The sequence below is a fragment of the Ursus maritimus genome, unplaced genomic scaffold, assembly GCF_017311325.1.
Source record: "Ursus maritimus isolate PB19 unplaced genomic scaffold, ASM1731132v1 scaffold_12, whole genome shotgun sequence".
In the NCBI taxonomy this organism is placed as follows: Eukaryota; Metazoa; Chordata; class Mammalia; order Carnivora; family Ursidae; genus Ursus; species Ursus maritimus.
The window spans coordinates 61,312,756-61,340,671 of NW_024423564.1; the positions used below are offsets into that span (position 1 = coordinate 61,312,756).

Sequence of the window (27,916 nt, forward strand, 5' to 3'; positions counted from 1 at the left end):
AAATCCCAGATGGACTTCACTGGTGAATTTTTTCAAACATTTAAGGAAGAAATAACACCAACTCTACAGAAACACCTTCAGGAAACAGAGCTCTAAAATCAGCAATAAATGATGAATTTCATCATCTATGGAGAAAATAGTATGGGCCCTTCCCAACTTGTTATACGGGACCAGCAAAATCCTGATACAGAAGGTTGATGTAGATATTATGAGAAAAGAAAATGCAGACAATGAAAACAGATGTGAAAATCCTTAACAAAACAGTAGTGAGTAGAATCCAGCAATATATTGAAAGAATAATACATCATAACCAAGTGAGATTTGTTCCAGAAATGCAAGGTTAGTTTAACATTCAGAAATCAATTAATATCATTTATCATATTAACAAAACAAAGGAGAAAACCCACATGACCATGCCAGTAGATGCAGAAAAATCATTTGACAAAATTCAAAACCTATTCATGATAAAAACTGTCAGCAATGGTGAGACACGAAGTTTTTCCCAAGTACAAGAATGAGGCAAGCACATCTACTCTTTCCATTTCTATTTGATATTGAACTGGGAGTTTAAGGAAGTGCAATCAAGCAAGAAAAAGAAACTAAAGACATAAAGACTGGAAAGGAATAATCTAGACTATTGGAATCTGCAGATGATTTTTATCAACTTACCTCAAATCCCGTAACCTTGCTAAATTTACTTATTAATTCCTATAATTCTTTGTAGATTCCATAGGGTTTTCTATGTCAATAGCGTATCATCTGTGGATAGAGCCCCACGTAGAGCTCCCCGCTCAGCAGGGAGTCTGCTTCTCCCTGTCCCTCTGCTTCTGTGCCCCACCCCCCTTGTGCTCTCAGTCTCTCTCTTTCTCTCTCTCTCTCTCTCTCTAATAAATAAAATCTTTTAAAAAATGGATGTTATAGGCAACAAATGAATCGTTGAGCACTACATCAAAAACTAATGATGAACTATATGTTGGCTAAAAAAAAAAAAAAAAAAAAAAAAAAAAAGAACGTTTGTAACAGCTCTACTCACAGTAGGTCCCAAGCTAGAAACAGCCCCGGCTGTTTCCGGCTAAACAAACTGGAGTATCGATATGAGAGAACAGCACAGCAATAAAAAAGACCAAACTATGGATAGCCACAGCAACCTGGATACATTTCAGAAACATGATGCTGAATGAAAGAAGGCTTACGTAAACATGTGCGTACCATCCAATCCCATTTATGTGACATTTCAGAACAAGCAAAACAAATCCACAATGAAAAAGCACAAAGTTGTGGCCTCTGGCATGGTGGGGCGGAGACAGGGATGGAACCGGAGGGAATCTTCTGGGATGATGGAAATGTTCTGTCTTATTCTTAGTGGTAGTCACATACATAGACCATTGCCAAAATGTGTCATCCGAACGCTCGAAATCTGTGTATTTTATTATGTTTAAATTATACCACACACACACACACACAAAACCAAAAAGAATAGCTGGGAAGATGATAAAAAAGAATCCAGAATTAGACAGAAACACATATGAAACTTTAATTTGGTAAAGATGTCACTGCAAATGAGTGGGTGAAAACGGATTACTTAATAAATGATATTGAGGTAACTGGAAAAAAGCAGGTTGGAAGCACGTGTCACTGCTGACACCAGCATTAGTCGTGGGTGGATCAAAGACTTAAAGGTAAATAAATGAAGCCATGAAAGTACTGAAGCAAACATGGGTAATTCAGGATCCTGAATCTAGAACTTCCTCAGAATGATTCAAACGCGGAAACTGTGGAAGAAAATATGAACATGACCTCTACAATTGAGCAGGTCTGATTGGAAAAAAATTCCACAAATACAATTAAAAGAAAATAATCAAACATTTATGTAGGTATGAGGCCACAGGTCAATTTTTTTTTAAATCAGTAATCCAAAAGGAAAATGGGCACAGGACGTGGCCAGATGGCTCACAGAGTGTATATACAAATGGCTTCGAAGTCCATGCTCAATGACGATTCCAGAAATGCCAATAAAAACTACGTCAAGTTACCATTTTCCCCTATTGGATGATATAGACCACATTTTTTTTTGTAATATTCCGTGTCGGTAAGAGCGTAGGGCAGCAAGCTCTCTCATGCATCGTTGACGATAGTATAAATTGTTACAGTTCTTGGGGAGAAAATCGGGAGATATCTATCAAATATAAAACCGCACAAACCCTGTGACCCAGCCATTCAACTTCCAGGAATTAATTCAACAGATACACTTCCCCATGTCCAGAAAGATGAATGACAGAGATATACAGTGCAGCCTTGTTCGCAGTGGCAAATAATGGCCATCAAAAGGAGGCTGGTTGAATCAGTGACCGTGTCTGGATATAATGGAATATTCCATGGAACTGCCTGGAGTGCACCCAAGTGAATTAATGTGGTCCCTTGGAACATGGACTCTACAGCCAGAATGCCTGGGTCCCAACCCCAGTTCTGCCCCTATGTGGCAGGTTACCTGACCTAGCCTGTCTGTGCCTCCATTTCCGTATCTCTAAAGTGGGTTTAGTAATTAGCAATAATAGTGATAACAATGCCACTTACTTCAAAAGGTTATGGTGAGGGTAAATGAGTAAAAAAACAGGTTTTAAGAATTTTAGACCAGTGCCTGGCACATGGTAGATATGTGTAGACTATAATTATTACAAATCTGAAAGTCTCCAAAATAGATTAAGTACAAAAAAACCAAGGTGCTGTTCCAGCTGTATAAAACTGGAGCGTGCAAGATAGTTCTAAATATTCATACTTGTGTGTGCATAGGAAATCTCTAGAAGGAGGGACCGGAAACTAGAGGTTGCATCTGAGGAGTGATCAGGGATGGGAGACAGTTCTCACTGAGTAACTTTTATACTTTTAAGTGCATTTTTTACAAAGTGTATGTATCACCTATTCCAAAATTTTAAAATTAAAAAATACATATTTTGAAAAGAAAGCCCCTTGGGGTGGTGGGACTGTTCTGTGTCCTGGCTATGGGTGTGGTTAGATAAATCTGTATGTGTGTTAAACTTCATGGAACTGTACATCAAAAGAAAAAAGCAAATTTTACTGTCAAGTAATTAAAAAAAAAAAAAAGTCCCTTTGGCTCCAACGCATACTACAGAGCAAGCCTGGAGGCCAGGAGGCCAGTGAGGAGGTGAGAGCATTTCTGAAGAAAAGAAACTCTTGGAGCCCAGGTAAGGAGCAACAGTAGTGGAGACAAAGAGAAGAGAATTCAGAACCGTACAGGAAAAAAGCTTGCGCCTCATTCTTTCATGACACACAGCCTGACTTAACACTGTTTGCTGGGCACTGGGCACACACCCACTCGGCCTGACAATCCCGGAGAATAGCAGTTATTATTATCGCAATTTTCCAAACGAGGTTAAAGTAACTTGCCCAAAGGTGCAAGTGGCAGGGGCTTTGAACCAGGCCTGACTCCAACACCTATACTCTTTTCAGCACAAAAGACTCCTTTTCCCTAATAAATTAGATCCGGGAGAGTGTGGGAAGGCTGCACAGAGGAGGTGACATTTGAACGGGGGCCTTGAAGGTTTACCCAGGGTTCTGTCCTGCACAACTCCAAGCACTGCCATTCACAAGGTAGTCTCTGTGATTGGCTCCCCCTGCCCTTGTGTTGGGCATGGGCCGCAACTTTGAGTCCTTCACACAGAAATGGAGAAGGTGCTTCAAATGGATTTTAAAACAATAAGCATGTACACGTGAGCTGGCGACTTCTTCTAATCCCAGGTGGGCTTACTCCTCTACCTGAGACGGCTGCGTGGAGTGACCAACCATCCTGATTTGCTGGAACTGTCGCAGGGACAGCACTGCTAGACCTGCATGCCAGGAAACCCACCAATCCTGGGCGAACTGAAACAGCCAATCGTCCTGGTTGACTAGGGCTGTCAGGTCCCGGCTGGCCTGAGCCAAGGTGGCTGGGGCCTCTCTCCACGGTGTCTTTCAACCCCCAGCAAGCTAGCCGAGGTTGTTCTCATGGCAGCAGTGACAGGGGTCCAGAGTGAGCAGAAGCACGCAAGGCCTCTTAAGGCTCTTTAAAGCTCAGAAGCGGCCCATCATCCCTTCTGCCCACATTCTGTTCATCAAAGCGAGTCATAAGGCCAGGCCGGATTAATGCGCTAGAGAAATCACCTCTCCTGCTTGGTGGGATGAATTGTAAAGTCCTATTGCAAAGGACATCGAAATAGGATGGAGAACTGGGGCCAGTTTTGTGATCATTCTGCCACAGAAGGAAAGTCCTGACTCAGGTCCTGCACTAATCCCAGCTGACTGGTAAATGCCTGTTGTGTTAAGCCAACTACTGAATTTGGGAGATGGTTTGTTACACAGAAAATCTGACTGATACACCTTCTCCATCGCGTGGGGTCTATCTGGGGAGTGGCAGGAAGTTCCGTGTGGCTGCAGCATGGAAAGCTGTCAAAAGATGGGGAGAGAGATAAGAATGGCTGGGTCTACATGCTTTCTCGTCTCCTGGACCGGCAGGATGAGGACAACAGGAGAGGGACCATTATTTCTTCATATGGGTGAGAAAGACTGGGGCCCAGAGAAGGCAAACATGCACCCAAGGCCACACAGCCAGTTTGCCCAGACAGGGATTGGAACTAGGGCTTTCCCTGCTGGGCCCAGGAAAGCCAGGGGAGGAAGGGGGGCTTGAAGGTACTTTTTCAGTCTCTTTACTTAAAGACCCAAAGGCCATCATGTATCCATAAAAGAATGGGGAGGGCTGGCCTGCTGGACGCGGGTGGGTGCTGAAATCGCCGAAACTCCCCTTGGCACCTACACTCCTACAGGACTACACTTATTTATTCTTTCAATTTGAATGATTATTTTCTTTCCTCCAAAAATTCCCCGGGGCTCCCTCTCTATCATTAGCAGCAAATGGATTTGCAGGTGTTTAATTAGGCTAGAAAATTATAGACAGCCAGAAGCCTTGACCAGAACTCTCTCGCCTCCTGGGGAAGCCCTCAGGCCAGGAAATCAGGCCAGTTCCAGGGAAAGGGCCTCCCTGCCGATGTCCTGGCCAACTAGGTCCCTGTAAAGCCATTCAGCGGCCACTGACCTTGTGGCTTTGCACTAGCTGCCCCCCTCTCTGAGCCTCGAGCTCCTGGTCTGCACCCTGAAGGATGGACAAGGTGAGAAGCAGTGTGGTGGGGTTTGAAACAGCAAGGAGACCGGGTGAACAACCTGGCTTTGGCAGTGGGCGGACCCATCATGGCTGTGCCAAGTACACCACAGCCCCGGAGGTGGGGAGGCGGCCGTGAGGAGCAGGCAGGGCCCGCAAGGAGGGAGGACATGGGAGGGGCTCTATCCTCTCAGACAGGGCAGATGATCTTCTGGTTGGACCAGCAATCCTACTTGTGTCCTGAGGCCCATAGTCTGCACTGACTCACTTCAGCTTCTCGGCAGTCCTGGGGGGACCGTCTGCTACCCCTTCCCCTCCCCCATGCACAGCAGGTGTGAAGCATGGGCAGTCGGACCAGGGCCTCCAGGCTCTTTCCACAAACCTGCCGAATGTTGGCGGCAGGCCTCCCACCTGCAACTGCCCAGGCCTGGACGTTCTCCATTTGTCCCTGCTCTCTGCTCCACCCGCTGCATCCCTGGGGTGCCCTTGCCCTCTGGCTTTTGGTTGGTTCCGGGTGGGAAGCAACAGCAGTTGCTGGGAGGGTGGGAGGAGAGAGAGGCTGGGGATTTGTTGCCCGGCTCCCTTCCTGTTGGACCAGCTTGCTTCCTCCAGCAAAGCTGGCTGATCAAACTGGTTCCCGGCAAAGCCGCTTCCCACCCCTCGGGCTCTGCAAATCTCTAAAGCCAGTATCTAGCATTTTCCTTTAATCAGTTCTATTTTCTATAAAACCTTGTTTTAAAAAAAAAATTGAATCTGTTTTTTTAATAAAATTTTTATTTTATTTTATTTTATTTTATTTTTAAGATTTTATTTATTTATTTGACAGAGAGAGAGACAGCCAGCCAGAGAGGGAACACAAGCAGGGGGAGGGGGAGAGGAAGAGGCAGGCTCCCAGCAGAGGAGCCCGATGTGGGACTCGATCCCGGAAGGCCGGGATCACGCCCTGAGCCAAAGGCAGACGCTTAACGACTGCACCACCCAGGCGCCCCTAAAATTTTTATTTTAGAACAGTTTTAGATTTACAGAAATCTTGTGAAGGTACTTCAGAGATTGACTCACTTCTTAAACTTCAGTTTAAAGGGAAACTTTTCATTATTCCTGCAAATGGAAAACCAGCACGACTTGCTTCACATTGACTTTAATCTTAAAAATGAACAGTGAAAACAAAACAATGTTATTAAATTTTAAAAAATTGAAATAAAAAATTAACAGCACCAGAGGAGTACTAATAAATCTGATTGATTTATTAAAATGCATTCCGTGCAGAATTGGCCGGTATCTCTGTGCGTGTGTAGACAAAAGAGGAGGCAGGCTATGAAGCCCTCCACAGCGCAAGGCCATGGCCAGGCATCAGCCGGTTTTCCACCCTGACCCACATCAACAGCCCTGCTGAGAGTTCCTGGGAGGACTGAGCCAACCTAGCACAGCCAGCATCGATGGAGCACCTGCCTCGGGGCCAGGGGTAGGGGGGCAACGCTCTGAGGACTTGCGTCTATTAGCTCATCAGAGCCTCAAGACAACCTGGCGAGGTGTTAGGTAATACTATTATCTCATTTTTTAGATGGAGAGATTGAGGCAGGTTGAAGAGCTGGTTCAAGGCCACAGGCAGAAGACACGCTAAGGCAGGGGTGGGGGGTTGGGGGGGCAAGCTCTTCTTGCAACCTCTGTGCTCTGTTCCTGAGAGCAGAGAAGGCAGGGACTGTCTTTAAAAGAAGATTCCAGGAGGATCTCTTCAGTTTTATTTCCACCTCACCAACTTTGTACTCTGAAATTCCTCGATTACATAGAAAAGGTGAAAGCCTAGAAATGAACACCCTATATCCAAGATTCAACAATTATTAGCTTTCTCTGTATCCATGTATGTATTTTTCCATTTTGAATTGAAATAGACAAAGCTTCTCCACCATGTGTCCTTGGCAATAATACCAAGTATGATGTGCTTGTTTTTTTTTTTTCCTAAATACATTCAAGAATAAATACATTACTGTGAAAATGAGGAGATACTTGCCCATGCTTCTCCTAAAAGCATCTGCGCACTCCTACAGGTATCACTGCCATATACTGGGAAAATCGGGCCTTGAAATAGGAGCGATCTCCATGGATCTCCGTGGTTATTTTCAACAAGGATGCCACCCAAACCCACCAGCTCCCTCCAGTGACGGGGCTGGGAACTGCGTGGGGAGGATAGTGTGGGGTCTGGGTCGGGAAGGCCAGGGGAGGCATGTGAGCAGTGCAGACGTGGCTTTGCACTGGCTGTTCCCTATGCCTGGACGCTCTTCCCGTGCAGGTGCAGGCGCCCTCCGTCCCTTTAATCAGGTGCCTGCTCGGATGTCCCTCTCAGAGAGGCCAGCCACAGTGCCCCCCACCCTGCTTCACCAGCTTCATTTGTCAAAGTGCTTCAAACCGTGCCGCTGTTTTCTACACTAGGCTGTCTGCTCCGCAAGGGTGGGGACACGAGCCTCTCCACTCAGCACTGCACCGGTGTGCTTGGCGCGGACCGGACACCAGCATGTGTTATGTAAACGACTGCTGCAGGAACAGACGGATGAAGGAATCCGTGGCCCGGGGTTTAGATTCAGACTCGAAGCCTGGTGCCAACACCAGGGGCAATTTAGCCCTTGCCTGCAGAACCTCTGCAGTGAGGAGCTCAGTCCCTACACTCCTGAAAGGTGACTACATCTGAGGGTTTCTTTCTAGACTTTTTTTCCGTAGATATGATTTTTTATGTCCCTTCAAAAACTGAGACTTGGTTTATTTCACACGGTAATATAATTCCCTGAGGGAAACGAGAGGGAGTTTTTGCCTAGCAGAGGGAGCGTGCCGGGGACTCGGGCAGGGCAAGGACCCTCTGCTTTCTCCTGACCCCCATTATGCATATCTGGTCCCCCAGCAGGCTCGAGGCCCAAGGCTCCTCATTCCCCCACAGTTTGCTCTTCTTCCCCACACTTCTCTGCTGGTGAGGAGATGGGAACGTCCTCCTCTCCGCATGGAGGCCTTGTTGACAAAATCCGGAGCCAGATGAGACAGCGGAAAGTGCTCCCGCTGAGACACAGCGGTGCTGGGTTTTCTGCCACTGGGATGCACTGGGGAACCTTGCGCCTTGCCTTCCATACCTGTAAAATGGGGACAGTGAACTTGTTCTGAGCCCAGGGAGAAGAAAACTTTTTAGGTCAGATTTCCAAGCCCCAGCGGCTTTCTGCAAATAGCAGCTGAACCACCCCATCTCCGAAGGCCTGAGGCACAGATCAGCCGCAGAGAAACACCACAGCCTGGTTCGCCTGAGCTCGGACAGAATTCTGACAGAGGAACCAGGCGAGTGGCCCCCCAGCAGCCTACTTCTGAGCTGCCGATGTGATGCACAGAGCAAATCAAGTTCATGAAGTCAGAATGGGCTGTGGCAACTTGGCCACAACCCACTCTTTTTGGCCACCTTGGCCGGGGGCTAGCAGGGCTGCCCCTTGAAAGGCCCAACCCAATGTCCACCATGTCTACCTGACCTTCCCACGGGCCACACAGAGTCTGGGCACCAGGCTTTTGTTCAGGCTGTGCTCCTGCCTGACATGCTTTCCCTGAGTGGCTCAGGCCCACAGTTTCTAATCCGGGAGAATGGGGGCTGGGTGGGAGTGGAGGTGTTCTTTGGGCTGAGGTGCCCAAGCCAGTCGTCTGGGTTCAAGGCCCAGACTTGGGGCGAGAGCTGTCCCTGACATCCTAAAGGTCAGGGGGGAATTAATTCCCAGGCTTCATCAAGAATCTCGCCTACTGGGACTCTCCCACCTGCATAATAACCATCCATCCCTCATGGTCAGTATCAGGACACTTCTTCCAGGAAGTCCTCCTGGAATGGCCGGGATTCAGCCCCCTGATTCCCCCAAGATCTTCAGTGGCCACCCTGTGTGAAATTGCAGCACCCCCCTTGCCTCAGCACATCCGGTCCCCCAGCCCCCACTTTTGTTTTGGAGCACGGTCCTTATCGCCATCTGCTGCACTTCGTTTGCTTATTTGTTTATTTTCTGGCCCTCCCGCTAATGCAAGCTTGGGGGGGGGTGGTGTCCCTTTTGTTTGCTTTTGTATCTCTGTGCCTAAGCAGCGCCTAGGAGCAGCAGCCTCAAATACTAGTGAAACAACGGATCGAAGGAAGGCGTACAGTATACGCAAAGGCTTGGAGGTAGGAAGGGGCAGGGAAGTAAGAGCGTGCTGCGGAGTGTAAAAGTGCCAAAGTGAGATCCGCAAGAGGCGAGGGGGGGAAAGGTAGTAAGACCCGAACTGAGAAGGGTCGTGAATGCCAGACCCAAGGGTGGGGTGGGGGCATGGCAGGGTGTTAGACGGGGGAGCAACAGGTCCTCTCTGGGTTTGGAGAGATGCTCCCGGCTGGGTGGGAGGAAACACTATGGGGGGGGAAGAGTGGGAGTGGACAGAACAGTGGGGAGGCCGTGGAATTAATCAGGTGAGGGAAGGTGGGCACCTAGCCCGGAGTGGGCAACATGAGGGGAGAGTCGTGGTGGAATCAGGAGAGCAAAGAGGAGGCCAGGACCAGGCTGGGGACTGACCAGCGGACAGTCTGTCAGCCCGGGGTCCACCTGCCAAACCTCACCCCAGAGGGCTGCCCCATGAGGCACAGGGGGCTGGAGGCTCCAGCCAGGACTCTAGGGAGTCACGGCGCCTTCCGTTAATGGCAAGAAATTGGACCCACCACGGCCCACCTAGCGTCTGCCATGTCGAGTGTGGAAAAGGCGATTTAAACCAGTGGGGCCACTCGGCTGACACAAAGGGCCATGTGAGGGGCAAATGAGATCATGGAAGAACCTTGCTTCGCACAGGGCTGGGCACCTGGTAAGTGCTACATACAGATTTGTGGCTATTATTACTTCCAGAACCTCAGAGTTTATTTCACTTTTTTTTCTTTTTTTAAGATTTATTTATTTGAGAGAGACAGAGAGAGAGTGAGCACGAGCAAGGGGAAGGGCAGAGGGAGAGAACCCCGCAGCAGATCCCGCTGAGTGAGGAGCGGATGCGTGGCTCCATCCCAGGGCCCTGAGACCATGACCTGAGCCGAAATCAAGAATCGGCTGCTCACCGACGGGGCCACCCAGGCGCCCTCCAGAGCTGAAAGTTTACAAAATACTAGGCCCCCCTCGTGCTTCTCACGGGACCCCATGAGGTGGGGCCTCTTCTGCCCGGGGAGGAGGGATAACAGGAAACTGTATGCCACTTACAGGGCTGGTGGGAGGTTGTAGTTGAATTCAGGTAAAGTGCTGGAGAAGAGCCAGGCGCGCAGCAGGTGCTCCGTAAGCGCTGGTCATCGACACGGCAATGAGCTCGCGCTGCGAAAAACAAGCCCACCGAAGCTTGGAGAGATCGAGACTTGCCCAAGGTCACAGGGCAAGTGGCTTGGAGAGGACTCTTGAGAGGGGAAACAGGTGACTTCTGGTAGCTGGGACAACGCCATGAAGTAGGTTCTGATGAAGGGGCTGGATTCTGAGGGAGGGGCAGGGAGAGCAGCAGGGCAGAGGGCTGGGGCCACAGTTTCGGTTTCGGCACTTTGGGCTTCCTCCACTCCTTCCCAGGTTTGCAGCCTGAACCCAGGGCCCTCCATATTCCTGCTTACCCCCCACCCCCGGCAGGCCCTCCCAGTCCAGCTCCTTGCCTTACAGATGGGGAAACCAATGTCCGACAGGGTGGCAGGGTGGAGGGGCCTGGGCTGTGGTCACACCCACCATGTTCTCATCCCAGCCCCGCCTTACTAGCTCTGTGACCCTGGCCGCGCCTCTTACCTACTCTGATTCTCCCTTTCCTCATCTTCCATGATCCGTCAAAAGTGTTTACCCCACACCAGGCACTGAGCTAAAGGCTTTGCACGTACCATTCCAGCTATTCCTGACAATAGTCCATTTCGCGAAAGGGGAGACTGAAGCTCAGTCTTTCCCCAGGCCACACAGCTGGGGGTGGATTCGGAGTGAGGAGTCAGACTCAGGTCTGGGTGAATCCAAAGCCTATGTTCTTGAAATGAAGAAAATAATGTGGACCTCATCCAGTCCTTGTGAGAACATACAGATAATAAAACATAAACTAGTAGTTAAGGCTTCCCTAGCCTTTAAGGACTGAGCCAGGTACTGTTCTAAGTACTTCACATATATTAAGTCACTTAATCCATGCATCAATGCTATCAGGAGACACCAATGCTACTATTATTTCCCTGTTATAGGTGAGGAAACTGAGGCACAGAGGCTAAGTAGCATGCCCAAAGTCACAAGCTAGCGAGTGGTAGAGTTAGGATTTGAATCCCAGCCTTCTGGCTCCCGAGTCCTTGCTTTTACCCACTACCCTACGCACATACAGCGCCACGCAGGATGGCACGTGCTGGACCCTAAACCCACACGGGCTCCTCCCAGCAAGGGAGATACAGGGCCCCAGACTATTGCAACTGCCATCACTGCAGCCCCAGCCCAGGGTCTGGCTGGGTACACAGACCATAACCACCAGGACAGAGAGTTAACAAGCTGAGAACAGTGCAGAAGACATGCCATCCGTCTCCCTAGAAACCACCCGGGGCAGCGCTGCCCCAGCGTCCTTACCCAGGGATCCCCCTCCCTCTCATTTCCCTAAGCCTAGACCTGTGACCCTATGGCAGACCCACGGCCATACCTTTTGCCTTCTCCTGTCCCATATCCTGCCCTTCCAGGTCCTCTTAAGTGAAGACATTTTTATGACATTGTTCCAACATGTCCTTTCCAACCCTGAGCCTTTGCTTGAACTATTCCCTCTGCCTGAAGGCTTTCCCTCTGGAAAGACTTTCTTTTCCCTGGGAGCAGCTCCAGGTCTGAGAGCTGTAGCCGTCAGTGGAACAGCGGTTCTCCTGGCCCCACTTCTGGGCCTAACAGGCTGTGGCCCCATTTCTAGGTGGTCCAGGTGGAGGCGGCATCCCTGGCCGCTTCCCGTGGAACCCCTGGCTCCTAAAACCCCGGATCTGAAGGAGTCAAGTATCTCAGGCTATCCCAGGTCCTGCAGGACAACGGTTGGAGCTGACGCCAAGGGTTTAAGAGATTACAGCAGAAAAAATTTTAAAAACTAAGAAACCTCCACACCAGGCCGATTGTCTTTAAGAACTCAGCACAACAGCCAAGAGCAGATAGAACGCAGGTTTAAAAGAAGCATGAAACTGTGCCTGGCCTGATCCTGGCCTGGGCCCCTGTGGTGTCCCCCCAGGACTCCGGGGAACGCTTCTCCTGGGACTCTCAGAGTGAGGTTGGACAAATCCTGCTCGTTTCTGGGCCTCAGCTTCCCAGCTGCCGGACACGAATGGAGATTTTCAAACTATGTTCTCCATTTTTGGAGGGGCTTTGGGTGGAGGAATGCCAGCTACATGGGGCCCTAGGATTCCTCTTCGTCCTGCAGCAGAAGCCCTCAGGGTGACCACAGGCTCACCAGCCTTCTTTCTTCTTCCTGGGCGCCCAGGAAGACTGCATTTCTTACCTAACTTGCCACCATGACAAAAGCCAGTAACTGGGATTTTTGGAAGGGGTGCCGGCAGAAGGAGTGTACACTGCTCCCAGGCCCAGCTGTAAGGCCCCTGGTGTGACCCTCTGCTCTTTCCCTCGCCCCCCACAGCCGCAGTGTGCTGGAGTTCCATTACCTACAGCGGCGCTCTAAGATGGAAGGAACTTGGGTCCCTGAGTTGTCACGTGGAAAGGAGATGCTCAGGAGAGCCACTGACCCACATTGTATCTGTGTGAGCGAGAAATAAACTTTTATGGTGTTACCCCTCTGAGATTCCAGGGTTTGTTACCTTAGCGGAGCCCAGACGACCGTGACTAATATACTCCTCTTGGAGAGATTGCACATCTCGAGGTTTCACGCAGACTTTTATTTTTTAATTTTTATTTAATTTTGTTTTTTTTTAGGTAGGCTTTATGCGCAGTGTGGGGCTCAAACTCACCACCCCGAGATCAAGAGTTGCGTGCTCTACGGACTAAGCCAGCCAGGCGCCCCCCGATTTTTTATTGAGGGAAGAACTCTGTGACTAAAACCACACATCCAAGATGTCCTCTCGCAAGGTCCCCCCCACTCTGATGTTTTGAGCGTCTATATTTAGACAGCTGTGGGGCAGTGGGCGTCAGGAGTCTTGAGTTCAGTCATATATTCTGGCTGTGTGGCCTTGGGCAGGTGTCATACTTCTTGTTTTTTTTTTTTTTTTAAGATTTTATGTATTTATTTGACAGAGAGAGACAGCCAGTGAGAGAGGGAACACACACAGGGGGAGTGGGAGAGGAAGAAGCAGGCTCCCAGCAGAGCATGGAGCCTGATGCGGGGCTCGATCCCAGGACCCTGGGATCATGGCCTGAGCTGAAGGCAGACGCTTAACAACTGAGCCACCCAGGCGCCCCAGCGGTGTCCAACTTCTCTGAGCCTCACTGTCCTCACCCGTAAAGTAGAGGCAGTGAAACTTCACCTACAGAGGTGCGGTGAGGGTCCAAAAGGAACTGTAAACTGTGGAGGGGGAGATGGTGCTTCAAGGAATGTGCATTCGACCCCCACCCCCCCACTCAAGGCAAGGACAGAGAGAGACTTTAAGGCCTATTTCTAAGTAGGGTACCTGGGAGTCCTGAAATTTCCTTCACCTAGTCACTGAATGAGGCACCGCTCTAGCTGCAAAGGGTCCAGCAGCACCGCACGGAAGTCCTTGCCCCTGGGTGCGTACGCGGGTGGGGCCACATCCTGCTCTGTGCGGAGTCCTGGGCCACAAGTCTAGTGTCTGCCGTCGAACCATCTCCGCTCCATTAACAAAGGTGGCTTACACTCACTGAGAGCTCACTATGTTCCAGGCCCTTTATGGTTCCAATAGGCCTCCAGGAGGTGGAGCCATTCCTCATCATCATTTTAGAGTAGGAACCTGGAGACCCGGCGAGACTGGGTCACTTGCCCGAGGTTACAGAGATAGGACGTGCGGCAGGGCTGGTACACGCACCCAGCAAGCCCTACACCAGGGCCCACGCACAGGACCACTGAGCATTTCTGTCGCTGGGCCTCTGCAGCGTTTATACGCATGGCTGTGCGGGTGGCCACAAGGATGAGGGAGGGGAGGCTGGCATGGGGCGGGCGTCCAAGACTTAGCACAACAGTAAAATTTCTCTGTTGCTTTGTCTCCTTCTGTCTCTCTGACTCTCCCCAGTTTTCTTCTTAACCTCATTTTGATACAACTCTCCCTGGCTTCACCGTTCTCCGTGCCTCGCTGATTTTTCAGTGCCTCCTCCCTGCCCTCAGGATATAGGTCCTAGGCTTGGCATTCAAGGCCCCCAGGAGGTCCTCTTTGTAGGCTTGCTTCCTGCCCCTGTGCTGCCCTGTGCTCTGGGCTCCACTTAGATCGACCTGTGCAAACTGCCCTTTCTGAGTCCAGCTGGCTCTTTCCCACCCAATGTTCTCTACATGTCGTCTCCTCTGCTGAGACCATTCTTCCCCGCTTGTCCCCTCAGCTCCCAGCAGTCTTCCCTGGGTCCCTGGGTTGGTCTATGCTCTCACCCTGGCAGGGCCGCACCCCAGGCTATGTCACTGCCATGATATGTCACAGTCTACATCGCCACTTGAACCTTGCCAGCTCCTCAAGGGCAGGGCCCAGGCTGGGTCCCCACCGTTGCCCAGCACAGGGTCTGTCAGTGATCCTGGGTGGGCCTGCACAGTGAGTGAAATTTCAGGGAACCTCTAGAGGATGACCCCACAGTGAGTGACAGGTGGAGAAGGGGGCAGAGTGGGACCTGGGTTAGGGCGGGGTGTGAGGACCAAGGCATTGGGAGATCAGAGTGGCTCATCTGAGGTCCCAAGGACAGATACCCACACTGGTTTAGAAGAACGCCGGAGCCAAACCACAAATACCCTATTAGACTGTGTCCAGACCATGGCCCTGGCATTAAAATTGCATATATTATGTAATAATGGATACATACAAGACAGACATATGTTGCATTTTTATAAGAAATAAATAGGCTAGGGGCACCTGGATAGCTCAGTTGTTTAAGGATCTGACATTGGTTCAGGTCATGATCTCAGGGTCCTGGGATGGGGCACTGCGTCAGCCTCCCTGTTCGGTGGGGAGTCTGCTTGTCCCTCTCCCTCTGCATCTGCCCCCCCACACACCTGTGCACTCTCTCTCTGGCTCGCTCTCTCTCTCTCAAATAAATAAATAATCTTTAAAAAGAAATAAATAGGCTAGTCATATAATTTATTATCCAAATCAAGACCTCTCTCAGAAAGAGGTTGCGATGAATGATTATGTTGGGACAACAGGTGTAAATCAAGGCCGTCCTGGGAATACAGGATATATGACCACTCTGGGTATGAAGCATAATAAGGGAAACCTTTGAACCCAATGAAACGATGAGAGCATGACTAATACGTGGGCTTCATCCTTATCCCATTCCCCTGCCTTCCCCACAGAAGTAACTACTCTCTAGAATTTTGTGTGAATTCTTCCTCTGTTTAAAACCAAACAAACAGGGGCGCCTGGGTGGCACAGTCGTTAAGCGTCTGCCTTTGGCTCAGGGCGTGATCCTGGAGTTATGGGATCGAGCCCCACATCAGGCTCCTCCGCTGGGAGCCTGCTTCTTCCTCTCCCACTACCCCTGCTTGTGTTCCCTCTTTTGCTGGCTGTCTCTCTCTGTCAAATAAATAAATAAAATCTTAAAAACAAAACAAAACAAACAAATGAACAAACAAACTTGTATTGCAGATCACATGTGTACGAAAACCTAAACAATACAGTTTATTTCTGCTTGTTTTGGGGCCTTGCAAAGGTTGGATCAGGTTGTATGCCGTCTACTGCAGCGATCTTTTCTCACTCAGTGCTCTGTTTCTAAGATTCCTTCACATAGCTGGCCGCGGCCACGTGTGACGCATTTCCACAGCTGTGTAAGATTTCATTATATGGACATGGGATATAATTTATGCATTTATTAATTCACTTTCCTGCTAAGAGCATTAGCTTGGTTTCTAAGTTTTTTGCCATTATAAGTGGCACTGCTGTGAATGTCCCTGTACCCTCTCCTGGTGCTCGTATGCATGGGTTTCTCTGGAGTTGACACTCAGGAATGAAGTCACAGGTTCTAAAATGGTGGCGGGTTTCACTGCATTAGGAGCACAGACAATTCCCTGTGGCTTCACACCTTCACCCATACTTGTCACTGTGACTACTTACTCTGTAGAGAATCTCATTGTGGTATTAATTTGCCTTTTCCTGATGATTACAGTGTCGAGCGTCTTCCCTTCAGGTTTACGTTCCGTTCATGTTTCTTTTTTTTTAATTTTATTTATTTATTTGAGAGAGAGAGAGCAAGCACAAGAGAGGGGGAGGGTCAGAGGGAGAAGCAGACTCCCTGCTGAGCAGGGAGCCCGATGTGGGACTCGATCCCGGGACTCCAGGATCATGACCTGAGCCGAAGGCAGTCACTTAACCGACTGAGCCACCACGGCGCCCTGTTCCATTCATATTTCTTGTTGTGAGATGCTTGTTTATATCTTTTTCTTAAAAAACAAAACAAAACTGAGTTGTTTCGGGACACCTGGGTGGCTCAGTGAGTTAAGCGTCCGCCTTTGGCTCAGGTCGTGATCCTAGGGTCCTGGGATGGAGCCCCACATCTGGCTCCCTGCTCAGTGGGGAGCCTGCTTCTCCTTCTCCCTCTGCTGCTCCCCCTGCTTGTACTCTCTCTCTCAAATAAATAAATAAAATCTTTTTAAAAAATTGAGTGTCTTCTCTTATTACATTATAAGAATTCTTTATGTACGCTGAGTAGTAATGTTTCATTGGTTATGTGTGCTGCCGTATCTCCTCCCGATTTCTAACTAGTCTTTTTAATAATCAGAAAAAAGTTAACTTGGAGGAAGCAGAGACTATGCACAGTGATAAACACCTTAACCAAAACAACAACAAACATGCTTAATATTAACATCTTCAGGGAAATAAGAAAAAAATACTGCAAAAAAAGGAAAGAAAGAAAGAAAGAAAGAAAGAAAGAAAGAAAGAAAGAAAAGTCCAACAAGATACTATAAGGAAGGAGTAGTCAGAGAGCAAATAAGGAGCTCTTGGAATTATGATAAGAAAAAAAAAAGCAACTCTGTAGGGGGTTGAAGAACTTTTTTCAGAATGGAGAACAAAAAGAAGTGGTGGGGAAAAAAAAAATATATATATATATATAAAGAATGTAGAGGGGCACCTGGCTGGCTCAGTCAGCAGAGCCTGCAACTCTTGATCTCAGGGCTGTGAGTTCAAGTCCCACATTGGGTGTAAAGATCACTTAAAATATAAAAAATAAAAAAATAAAAAAGAATGTAGAAGACGAGTCCAAGAGGACCAATATTGAAATAATTTAGGAGAGTCAGAAAGAGAAGAAAAACCAACAACAATAACAGAGAAAATGGAGCTGAGGAAATAATTATAGAGGTAGTTCTAGAAAATTGTCTCCAGATTGAAGATGAGTTTCCAGAATGAGAAGGCCCACTTCATGTCCAGCACAATGGATGGAAATGGATTTACTCCAAGACATTTTGAGCATACAGGAGACTAAAAGCTCACAGAGAGGAAGAACAGGGTTCCTACAACAGATTAGGAAGCAAAATGACATTGAACTTTTCAACAGAAACTAGAAGACAAGGGAGCAAGCCTTCAACATTCAGAAGGAAAATTATTTCCAACTTAGAATTCTATACCTAGTCAAACTATCAGTTAAATGTGAGGCACTGTTAGAAATGCAAGATCTTCAAAAATATACCTCAAATACCTCTTTCTAGAAAGCTATGGTGTTCCTCCAAATCCAACAGTGAGTATAAAAAGAGGAAGACGTGGGATCTGGGAAGCAAGAGATTCAACATAAGAGAAAACTGCAGAGAAGCCTCCAGGTGATGGTGAAGGGACAGTCCAGGATGAGAGCTGAGCAGCTGGCCTTGCCATCCACCGTCCAGGCAGAGCAATCAGAGATCTTCAGGGACCTCTGACATGCGTAAGTCAGTAAATACTTAAAGTGGGTGATCGTATGAGCCTGGCTGGCTCCTTGGGTGGAGCAGGAGACTCTTGATCTCAGGGTCATGAGTTTGAGCCCCGTGGTGGGTGTAGAGATTATTTAAAAAATAATAAACTTTTAAAAATGAGCAAATACTGTATAATTCCACTTACATGAGGTACCTGGAGTTGTCAAATTCATAGAGACAGAAAGTAGAATGTGGTTGTCAGGGGCTGGGGAGAAAGGAGAATGGGGAGTTACTGTTTCATGAGTACAGAGCTTCAGTTTTGCAAGATGAAAAGAGCCCTGGGTGGACCGTAGTGATGGCAGACAACAGTGTGATTGTACTTGATGCCACTTAACGAACTGCACACTTAAAAACGGTTAAGATGGTACATTTTGTGTTATGTGTATTTTACCACAATTAAAAGTAATTTACAAAATTTAAAAAACGTTTAAAATCACATAATCACAATTATATTGGAAAGATGGGCGGGGGTTGACTTGGGAGTGAGTGCATGGGTGTCTGTATGGCCATGTGTTGGGGGTGCTGGTGTGTACGAGAGCTAAATCCTCACCTGCACAGTAGGAAGTCAAAGAGAACTCCTAAAACTGAAAGATGAAGACATAGAAATGAGTGTGTTATTTAATACTAGGAAGTAAATAGCAAATGAATCAGCTGGAAGAGCATAAGTGTTTGCCCCTGAGGAGAAGGAAAAGGAGGTGGGGAGGGAACGACGTAAGAGCTTTCATAAGTCTTGCAAAATTATCTGATTCTTGAAACTATGGGAAGTAAAACTTTGATAAGAAAAAATAAAATAAAGGGGCGCTTGGGTGGCTCAGTCGTTAAGCGTCTGTCTTCGGCTCAGGGAGTGATCCCGGCGTTCTGGGATCAAGCCCCACATCAGGCTCCTCCGCTGGGAGCCTGCTTCTTCCTCTCCCACTCCCCCTGCTTGTGTTACCTGTCTCTCTGGCTGTCTCTCTCTCTGTCAAATAAATAAATAAAATCTTTAAAAAAAAAAAAAAGAAAAGAAAAAAGAAAAGAAAAACAAAACCCAAACAAAAGCACATGGAAAATTGCTGAGCCTCCCCTAGAAAGCCCCGTGACTCAGACAGTGGGCACCCAGGGCCCGGACGGCCTCCAGGTCACCTCAAGGAACTCATGGTCCTGGAAAGAGCGGTCAGGGCTCCTGCCCTCCATCCTTTTCCCCACATTAAATGAAGGACCCAGAGATGGGGACCCTTAGAGAAGCAAGACCCATCGGGATGGATGGACAGAGGACCATTGTTTATTGGAATAGCCATGAGTTTCCTTAATGTGCATTGGAAAAAGATAATTAGCATCTCAAACCTGTGATTTCAGGGAGATTATCGCTTAGGATGAAGCTAAGTTTATTAAGTGAAAGGATTTAAAGGAAAATCGAGGCTGACAGGAGAGGAAGTAAGTGGAAAGGGAGGAGAGGGAAGGGTGAGAAGGACTGTCATGGAAAATACTCATGTGAGGGACGGGGATGCCAAGCCCGGAGAGGGAAAGGGACCTGCTCAGGGTCCAACAGCAAGGCAGTGAAGGAGGGAGACGTGACTCCAGGTCTCCTGAGAGCACATGGGCAGAAGGCAAGAAACCAAGGCTGGGCTGGTCCTGCTCTGCCTGTGGTCTGCTGTGAAACCCTGAAACGCCTTCATCCTCTCAGGTCCTGGGTGTCTTCATCTGCCTAATGAAGGGGTTCTGCAACTAATAGCAATGATGTTCCCAGTAATTGTAGATAATCGTTACGCAGTGCGTACTCTGTACTGTTACAGAAACAACAACAATAGCAAACACTTATATAGGGTGTGCTATGTACCGAAAACTCTTCCGAGCCCTTTCTATATGCTAAGTTAGTTCATCCTCACTAAGTCTGTGAGATCGCGTGGCAGCCCGTCTGCGAGCGGCCCACGGTGATTTCTGCCTTCTGGCCGTCATGCTCCTGTATGGGCCCTTCCCACATAGACGAGGGCTCCCCTGGGGAACCAGTAGGATATTGCAGAAATGATGCTGTGCAACTTCCGTAGTTAGATCATAAAAAAGACATTGTGACTTCCTCCTTGCTTTCTCTGTTTCTCTCTTGAATCAGTAACTATGGGGGGAGCTGGCCGCCACGTTGCGAGAACACTCAAGCAGTCCTGCGGAGAAACTCGTGCAGTGAAAAACTGAGTCGTCCTGCCAACAGCCAACATGAACCTCCCAGCCATGTGAGTGAGACAGCCCAGATACCCTCCAGCCTCAGTTAAACTCGGAAGACCCCAGTCCCTCCAACACCGTGATCCAACCGAGCTCCTCCCAGATTCCTGACCCACAGACACCGTGAGAGATAATAAATATCTATTGTTTTAAGTTGCTGATTTTTGGTGTATTTTGTTATGTAGTAATAGATAATTAATACTATTAGGTAACATTGTCATCGCCATTTCATAGATAAGGACGTTGAGGCACAGAGGGTCCAAACAACTTGACCCACGTCACACAGTTAGCAAGTGATTTAAACTCCAGCAGTCTAGACCTGTATAAAGTTCATGTAATGAATTAGAATCCTTTTTTTTTTTTTTACAGGAATGAAGCTACTCTGTCTAGTCAGAAAGAGAGAGAAAGAGAAAGACATACAGAGAGACAGTGGCAAGGAGAAATGGGCAATTGGCTCAATGCAGCATGAAGGACTTGGGCTAGACTTCTGTAAAGTGAAGGTCATGGACAGTGGGAGAGCTCTGGTGCCGTTACAACTCAGCCGTGATTAGCTCGGGTCGCTGGTCCGTTACCCTAGCTGGGTGGGTGACACATAGCCTTGGGTACGTGGGGGTGGGAATCTGACATCCCTGAGTAGCCGCATCTGAGGTTCTTTTTTTTTTTTTTTTTAGATTTTATTTATTTATTTGACAGAGAGACAGCCAGCGAGAGAGGGAATACAAGCAGGGGGAGTGGAACAGGGAGAAGCAGGCTCCCAGAGGAGGAGCCTGATGTGGGGCTCGATCCCAGAACGCCAGGATCACGCCCTGAGCCGCAGGCAGACGCTTAACAACTGAGCCACCCAGGCGCCCCCGCATCTGAGGTTCTTATTACCCTGCACACTCACTGTCTGGCCCCAAATCAGAGATCCTCAAAAGCAAGGACGTAGCCTTGCTTATCCGTGCCCCTCACTTAGCATAAGGCCAGTTAAGGGAGTCTGGGGAGGTGTATGCAGAAGGTCTTCTAGAAAGCCCTGGCTGCGACCTCTCTGGAGGAGGCTGGAAGGCTTCCCAGAGGAGGAGGCATTTGAGCTTAGGCCCAGAGGATGAATAGAAGTCAGCCAGCACACAAGTGTTGTAGGCAGAGGGTACAGAGTGGAAAAAGCCTGAAGCTCCAGTTCTTGGGGGGGCAGGGTGAGGGACTGGAGTGTGCATGGGCTGGGCCCCTGGCAGTTCTGGAGGCAGGACATGGAGGCTTGGGACGGGCACAGTGCCATTCTCACACGGAAGGTGGAAGGTCACCTGTTTCTGTCTCATGGGAAACCCACTGTACTTGGGGATGGGTTTGGGGATTTTCTTTGGAAACCCAGAAGTGGGCAAGGCCTGTATGCTTGAATCAGCCCAGAATGGAGAGGACAGGTGGGGACAAGTTACCCAGGCAGCAGAAGATATACCTCACTGTCCCTTTGGTATCTGGCGTCTGTCAAGAGCTAGGCTTTCTCCATTTGCCTCTCACTGGAATTAACCAACTTACGTGCCCTAAAAAATTCCTAGTTCTACCACCTGGGTTCAAATGCTGGCTCTGCCATTTACTAACTGTGTGACCTCCCATTCCTTAGTGTGCTTATCTGTAAAATGGGATAAATATATGACCTGCCTCACGGGGATGTTAAAGGACTAAATGGGTTAAAGCATTTAAAGCACTTAGATGGGGCGCCTGGATGGCTTAGTCGGTTAAGCATCTGCCTTTGGCTCAGGTCATGATCTCGGGGTCCTGGGATTGAGCCCCACGTCAGGTTCCCTGCTCAGCGGGGAGTCTGCTTCTCCCCCTCCCCCTGCCCCTCTCCTCCCACCCCCTGCTTGTGCTCTCTGCTCTTTCTCTCTCAAATAAGTGAATAAATAAATAAAATCCTAAAAAAAAAATAAATAAAGCACTCAGATGGTACCTGACCCTCAGCAAGTGTGCAGCAAGAAGTAGTTATTATTATTACTTGTTATGGTTTACCTTTTAGCTTTTTCAAGTATTTAGCCATCATTTGTCTAATGTTATGGCTTGTTATGTGCCAGGCCTTGTACTTATCCTCTGAAAATAGGGATGATGCCCACCTTCGGTAAGGCAGAAACAAATATTGGTCAAATGTGCCCCATGCCAGAGACCCAGAAATGCAGGATAGCTGCTTTCTGTCCTCAGGGAGGTCACAGGCTGACTAGGAGGAAAGGGAAGTGGCCCAAACTGGCTGGGGACTGAGAGGAGCCTGGAGAACCTCTGATGAGGGGCTGTTGAGAAACAAGGAGTTGCCCACCTTGGCAGCTGGATCTGAGGGAGACCATATGAGCGAAGGTCCCCCTTTGGAGGGGAGGTCAAAGAATGCCTGCAGTCAATCTTTATTCTTTTGAGTGTTGGGAAGTTGCCAGGGGTTTTTGAACCCCGGGAATTCTGTTTGAATAATAGTCACATAACTAAGTTATTATGTGCCAACTGTATGCTTCATGCTGCGCATACATAATCTCGTCTACTATAACCCTCACAGTTCTGCGAGAGGAGTGCTGTCATCTTTCCCATTTTAGATGAGGAAACTGAACCAGAGGCGGGAACCAGTTTCTCTAGATGAAGACGGTTTAGATGAACCTGTTAAGGTTATTTCCCATCACTCCCATATCACCCTGTTTTATTTTTTCTCATAGCCGTTATGATGATCTGAAATTAGCTTTTATGTTTTCTTGCTTTTGTGTCTGTCTCTCCCAAGTAAGATGTAAGCTGCAGGAGAACAAAGGGAGACCTCCTGTATTTCTACACTGTATCCCTGGGCCTCAGATAATGCTGGGCACGAACTTAGGTGCTCCCTAAGTTTTTGTTGGAAGCAGGCATGTACTCCATTGCCCTTGTGTGGATGGTCTGTCTTCCCACCAGGCAGGGACTTCACCAGGACTGGTACCATGTCTGATTCACCTGGCACCCTGAGGCCCAGGAAGGGTTGGCACAGAGCAGGGCTGGGATGTACTTGTTAAATGACTGAATGAACAAAGGCTAGAAGGGCTAATGGCAAGAACGCCTGCTGGGCTCTCTGGGGTCTGCGCCCCTCTCCTATGAGGTGGCCAAAGCCATTGCCAAGGGGCTGCCCTTTGTGGGAAGGAATAGGGCTGCTGGTAAACAGTGGCTTCCTGGCCTGGGACTAACAACTCCCGAAGCTCCTTCTTCTGTCCCTCTGCCATGGAGGTGAAGTGGCAGGAGGAGACGGGAGGGTGGACCTACACTGGCCCAGACACCTGTAAGTCTGTCTCTTTTTTTTTTTTTTAAAGATTTTATTTATTCATTCGACAGAGATAGAGACAGCCAGCGAGAGAGGGAACACAAGCAGGGGGAGTGGGAGAGGAAGAAGCAGGCTCCTAGCAGAAGAGCCTGATGTGGGGCTCGATCCCATAACGCCGGGACCACGCCCTGAGCCGAAGGCAGACGCCCAACTGCTGTGCCACCCAGGCGCCCCTAAGTCTGTCTCTTTTAGTGGCCGATGCCCTCAAACCTCATTCTCCAAAGAAGATTGTGCCGAATGAGCCTCACTTACTGCAGGCAGGAAAAATCTAGTCCCCAGTCAGCTCTCTGCACCCCGGCATGGGTGAGGTGGGGCTGTGACCTTCCAGAGAAGGGGGCTTCTCCTTTATACAAAAGGTGGACAGAGGCCCTGGGTGTGCATTCCCTACAAGCAGGAATAACACATCCCTTTTGTGGAGGCCCCCAGTCTCCTCCCTTCCCTATCACAGCAAAGACTAGGTGTTGTCCTGCAGGTGCCCCTGATCGCCCCTTTGCCGGATGCAGAATGCTGAAGAGGATGGATGTATAAAGTCTGTGTGCCAGGCCCGAGCCACCTGCCTCACATCCTCAGCCATGGTCACATGAGCACATGCACAGAGGCACATGGGCACACAACTGGCTACACGCATGCATTGTATCTGGGTGGTAGCGGATGAGGGGTGCAGAGGCCCAGTGCAGCTCCCCGAGCTGCTCCCTGATCTCACACGTCCTGGTATGCTGACCCTTATCCACCACCACCACCTCTGCCCCACGTGCACATTGCACAGGCCTGTGCACCAGGAACATCTACCCTCCCACCCAGGTTTACTCCTACGCACCCCTCAGCCTTCTATTAGCCTGTCACCTCCTCCAGGCACCCAGGGCTTCTTCCCTTGGCCTGTCCGCTACCTCTTGGGCAGGGACCTCGCCCGGCTCATCCCAGCATCTGCGGCGCCCAGCCCGCAAGCGGGTCCTCAGCTGGGTTACCGCGCGCTAGCTGAGGGAGGAGTGGACCAAGGACAAGAGGGAGGAGGGAGAGGTGGCAGCCGCGGGAGGAGCGTGGGGGCGGAGGCGGCAGCGGGAGGGGGCGCGCGCGCCGGCGGCGGCCGCCCAGGGCCGGGGCCGCGCGCCCAGCCTGAGCCCGCCCCGCCGCCGAGCGTCACGGAACCTGCTTGAAATGCAGCCGAGGAGCCGGGGCGGGCGGCAGCGGTGGCGGCGGCGGCGGGGGCAGCGGCAGCCCCGGCGCCACGGCAAGGACTCGGCGGGCTGAGGCGCGGCGGCGGCAGCCGCACGGGGTGCGCGGGGCGCGGCGGCCGGAGCCCGGGGCCCGCCATGGGCCGCCCCGAGCGGGGCGCGCTCCGGCCGCTGGCGCCGCTGCTGCTGCTGCTGCTGCTGCTGCGGCTCCAACATCTCGCGGCGGCGGCGGCGGCTGCGGCGGATCCACAGCGCGGCGGCCAAGGTGCGTGAGGCTGGTCCCCCGCCCGGCTCTGCGCCGCCGGAGCGGCCAACAAAGCGCGGCCGGGCGACCGGGCTGCGGGGTGCGCTGGGCTCCCCGAGCCCGGGCCTGGGTGGGATAGGCTTCTCGGGACCCAGCTATCCTTTAATTTGCCCTCGACCCCCGCCCCCACGGCTCCCGGTGTCGTTGGTTCTGCCTTCTGGCACCTGCTCTTGGGGGATGGGCCCAGTGGGGGCCCGGCGGGCCGGGAACTTTGTGTGTGGCGGGTGGTCATTGATGGTTTCGGGTGGGCTGCGTGATTCTAGCCAGAGGGATTTATTTGACACGCGCGCTCCGCGGCGGCGGTGAGCTGAGCCGGGCGACTTCCCCGCCTGACAATGCGTTTCCGGCGACCCCTGCGCGCGGCGGAGAAAGGGGCTGCGTGCGAGGGGGTTGTGCCCGCAGCGCCCAGTGCGTGTGTCGCGGCGTGTTCGGGGCTCCCTGTGGATTGTGTCTGCGTAGATCTCTGACTATGGGCCGTGAGTGCGGGTGAGTGTTCCAAATGGGGGGTATACCCAAGTCGCGTGACACCGACTGTGTCTGGCTTCGTAGTGCCACGGAGCAGCCCGCCATCGCATTACCATTCTGCCCTCCTTCCGGATCGAGGGCGCCCGAGGCCCCCGAGGTCGTTGGCTCCATCATCGCTCCTTTCCTTCACGCCAGTAGACCCCTCCCCGCGGCCTGGACTGCACTGTCTGCGGATCCGGCTCACGCCCCCTTCTCCCCCGAACAGGGCCGGTCAAAGAGTGCGAAGAGGACCAATTCCGGTGCCGGAATGAGCGCTGCATCCCCTCCGTGTGGAGATGCGACGAGGACGACGACTGCTCGGACAACAGCGACGAGGACGACTGCCGTGAGTGGCCGGCTGGGGAGGAAGGGAACCGGGCGGGGAGGGGGGCGCCGGCCACCTGCTTGGACCTCACTGCCGGGAAGCTGCCCTGGCGCCGCCTTCCTCAGCGTTGGGTGGCTCCTAGCGACCCAGCGTTGAGCTGGGCGGCCAGCGTGTCCTCATGGGGTCCGGGGCGGAGCCCGGGGCTGGTGTGGCCCAGGAGGAGGGCGCGCCGGGCCGGAACCGTGGGCAGGGACGCGGTCGTCCCTGCAAGTATCTAGCTTCCTGCTGGACTCCTGCGTCGGCCCCCCGGAACGCGCCCGTGTTTCAAAGTTCTAGGCAATTCCGGGGCTCGCCTTGCTGGGTTTTTGTGAATGAATGGGCTCCCCGGGGCCCCTGATTGGCCAGGCGAGGACCACCCCATAGGCCCCCGTGGCCAGAGCGGCCAATCGTGGAGCTCGCGGGTGTGCAGTTTTCAGGCGCCCGGGGTGCAAGGACCCTGCCCTGGCCCCGCCCCGGCCACACCCCCGCGGGCATCTCCTGGGAAGTAAGTGCCTCTGAGGCCCGGGCGCAGGCTGGCTCCCGCTGCTTTTCTGCCTAGTCATGGTGTAGGTTTTTTGTGCCATCCTGGTGAGCGGACCACGCTCTCCTGCTAGCCCGGCGCGGGCATGAGTCATGGGGCCGACCAGGAAGGAGGGGGCCAGGAGAGTTTGCTTCCTGGAGAGGGCCAGGGATTCCGAGGCTGCACGTGAGCCCTCAGTTGGTGACGGTGTGCACGTGGCAGGCCGCCTTTGCGGAGTGTGGTACTGCTTGTACACCCGGGCGCTAGAGCTTTGAAAGTTCTTTCTTATGGTTTCAGATGTTTGTGGGGTAGAAGTGAGTTAGCAGGTAGTTGCCGTGAAGGAGTGTAGCTCCAGGAACAGAAAAACAGGACTGTTGAGAAGCAGACACAGGTGGTCATACATTCATGGTTACTGAGTGCCTGCCTGCGCCAGCACTGGGGCACTTCGGAGAAGGGGCCCACCCCACAGGCTGGGGAGCCCCACAGGGTGTGCAGGAGGGCAACAGGTGGACAGATCCACACCACCGCACAGTGGCAGGAGGGGTAGAGGGACACCTGGACAGGCATTGTTGAGTCCTTGAGGTTTTCTGTGGGCTTGCCAGTCAGCCTCCAGATTCATTCTCAGATGCAATCCAGAGCTGCCTCTGTGTCTTGGGTGCATCTTCCCCTCCTGTCTTCATTTCCTCACCTGACCACTTGGGCTCATGATTCTTGGCCTGTTTTTGAGGACCAGTTCTAGTAATGTAATGGGAAGTCACACGACTAACACACGCTGTTTGCTGTGTGCCAGCCCCGCGGTGAGCGCTTCTCTCGCATAAACTCCTCCACTCTTCTCAGCAGGCCTATTTCCCAGGCTAAAGAAACTGAGGCGCTGAGGGATTAAGTTACTTGCTCCACAGTTACTGAGCTGCTAAGTAGGAGCTTGAATTTAATGCTTCAAGAAGCTTAATCATAACCGCACCATTGATTCTCCAGGACTATTGAAATGATGAAAATGGCGTGCTGGGGTGAAATATTATAGTGAGTGTCACCCCCAGGAGTTGTTCTGTGGTCCCCTCACAGCGGGAGTGCCGAGGATGGGGCAGGGAGATAGAAACTGTGATTCTGGGTTGGTTTTACCTTCTCTCCCTGGCTCTGCAGAACAAGTCTTGTGAGGGGTGTCTTGTCATCCCCATTTGTAGATAGGGATGCTATCTCAGAGACGTTGGGTGATTTGCCCAAGGTCACCCAGCCGAGAGTGACAGAACTTGGTCAGGATGTCCTCCTGGCTTGGGTACTGTCTGCTGCAGTGGGGAGCATGGTGCAGAAGGACCCGAGAGCGTGATCCGGCAACTGGAAAGCCATGCTCTGCCTGTTGGGCCTGTTGCTTCTTGTCTCCATGTGAGGCTCTGGGCGAGATAGAGGAATGAAGGA

General features: G+C 50.8%; 1 protein-coding gene across 1 annotated transcript in view; it reads left to right on the plus strand.

Annotated features, from left to right (window-relative positions):
* The first annotated feature begins 24,949 nt into the window (after positions 1 to 24,949).
* Positions 24,950 to 27,916, plus strand: part of LRP8 (LDL receptor related protein 8) — a 79,073-nt gene continuing 76,106 nt past the window's right edge. Inside the window, 2 exon segments of the mRNA XM_040627283.1 lie at positions 24,950 to 25,076; positions 25,846 to 25,965. Of these exon segments, the coding sequence (XP_040483217.1) occupies positions 24,950 to 25,076; positions 25,846 to 25,965 (247 nt within the window).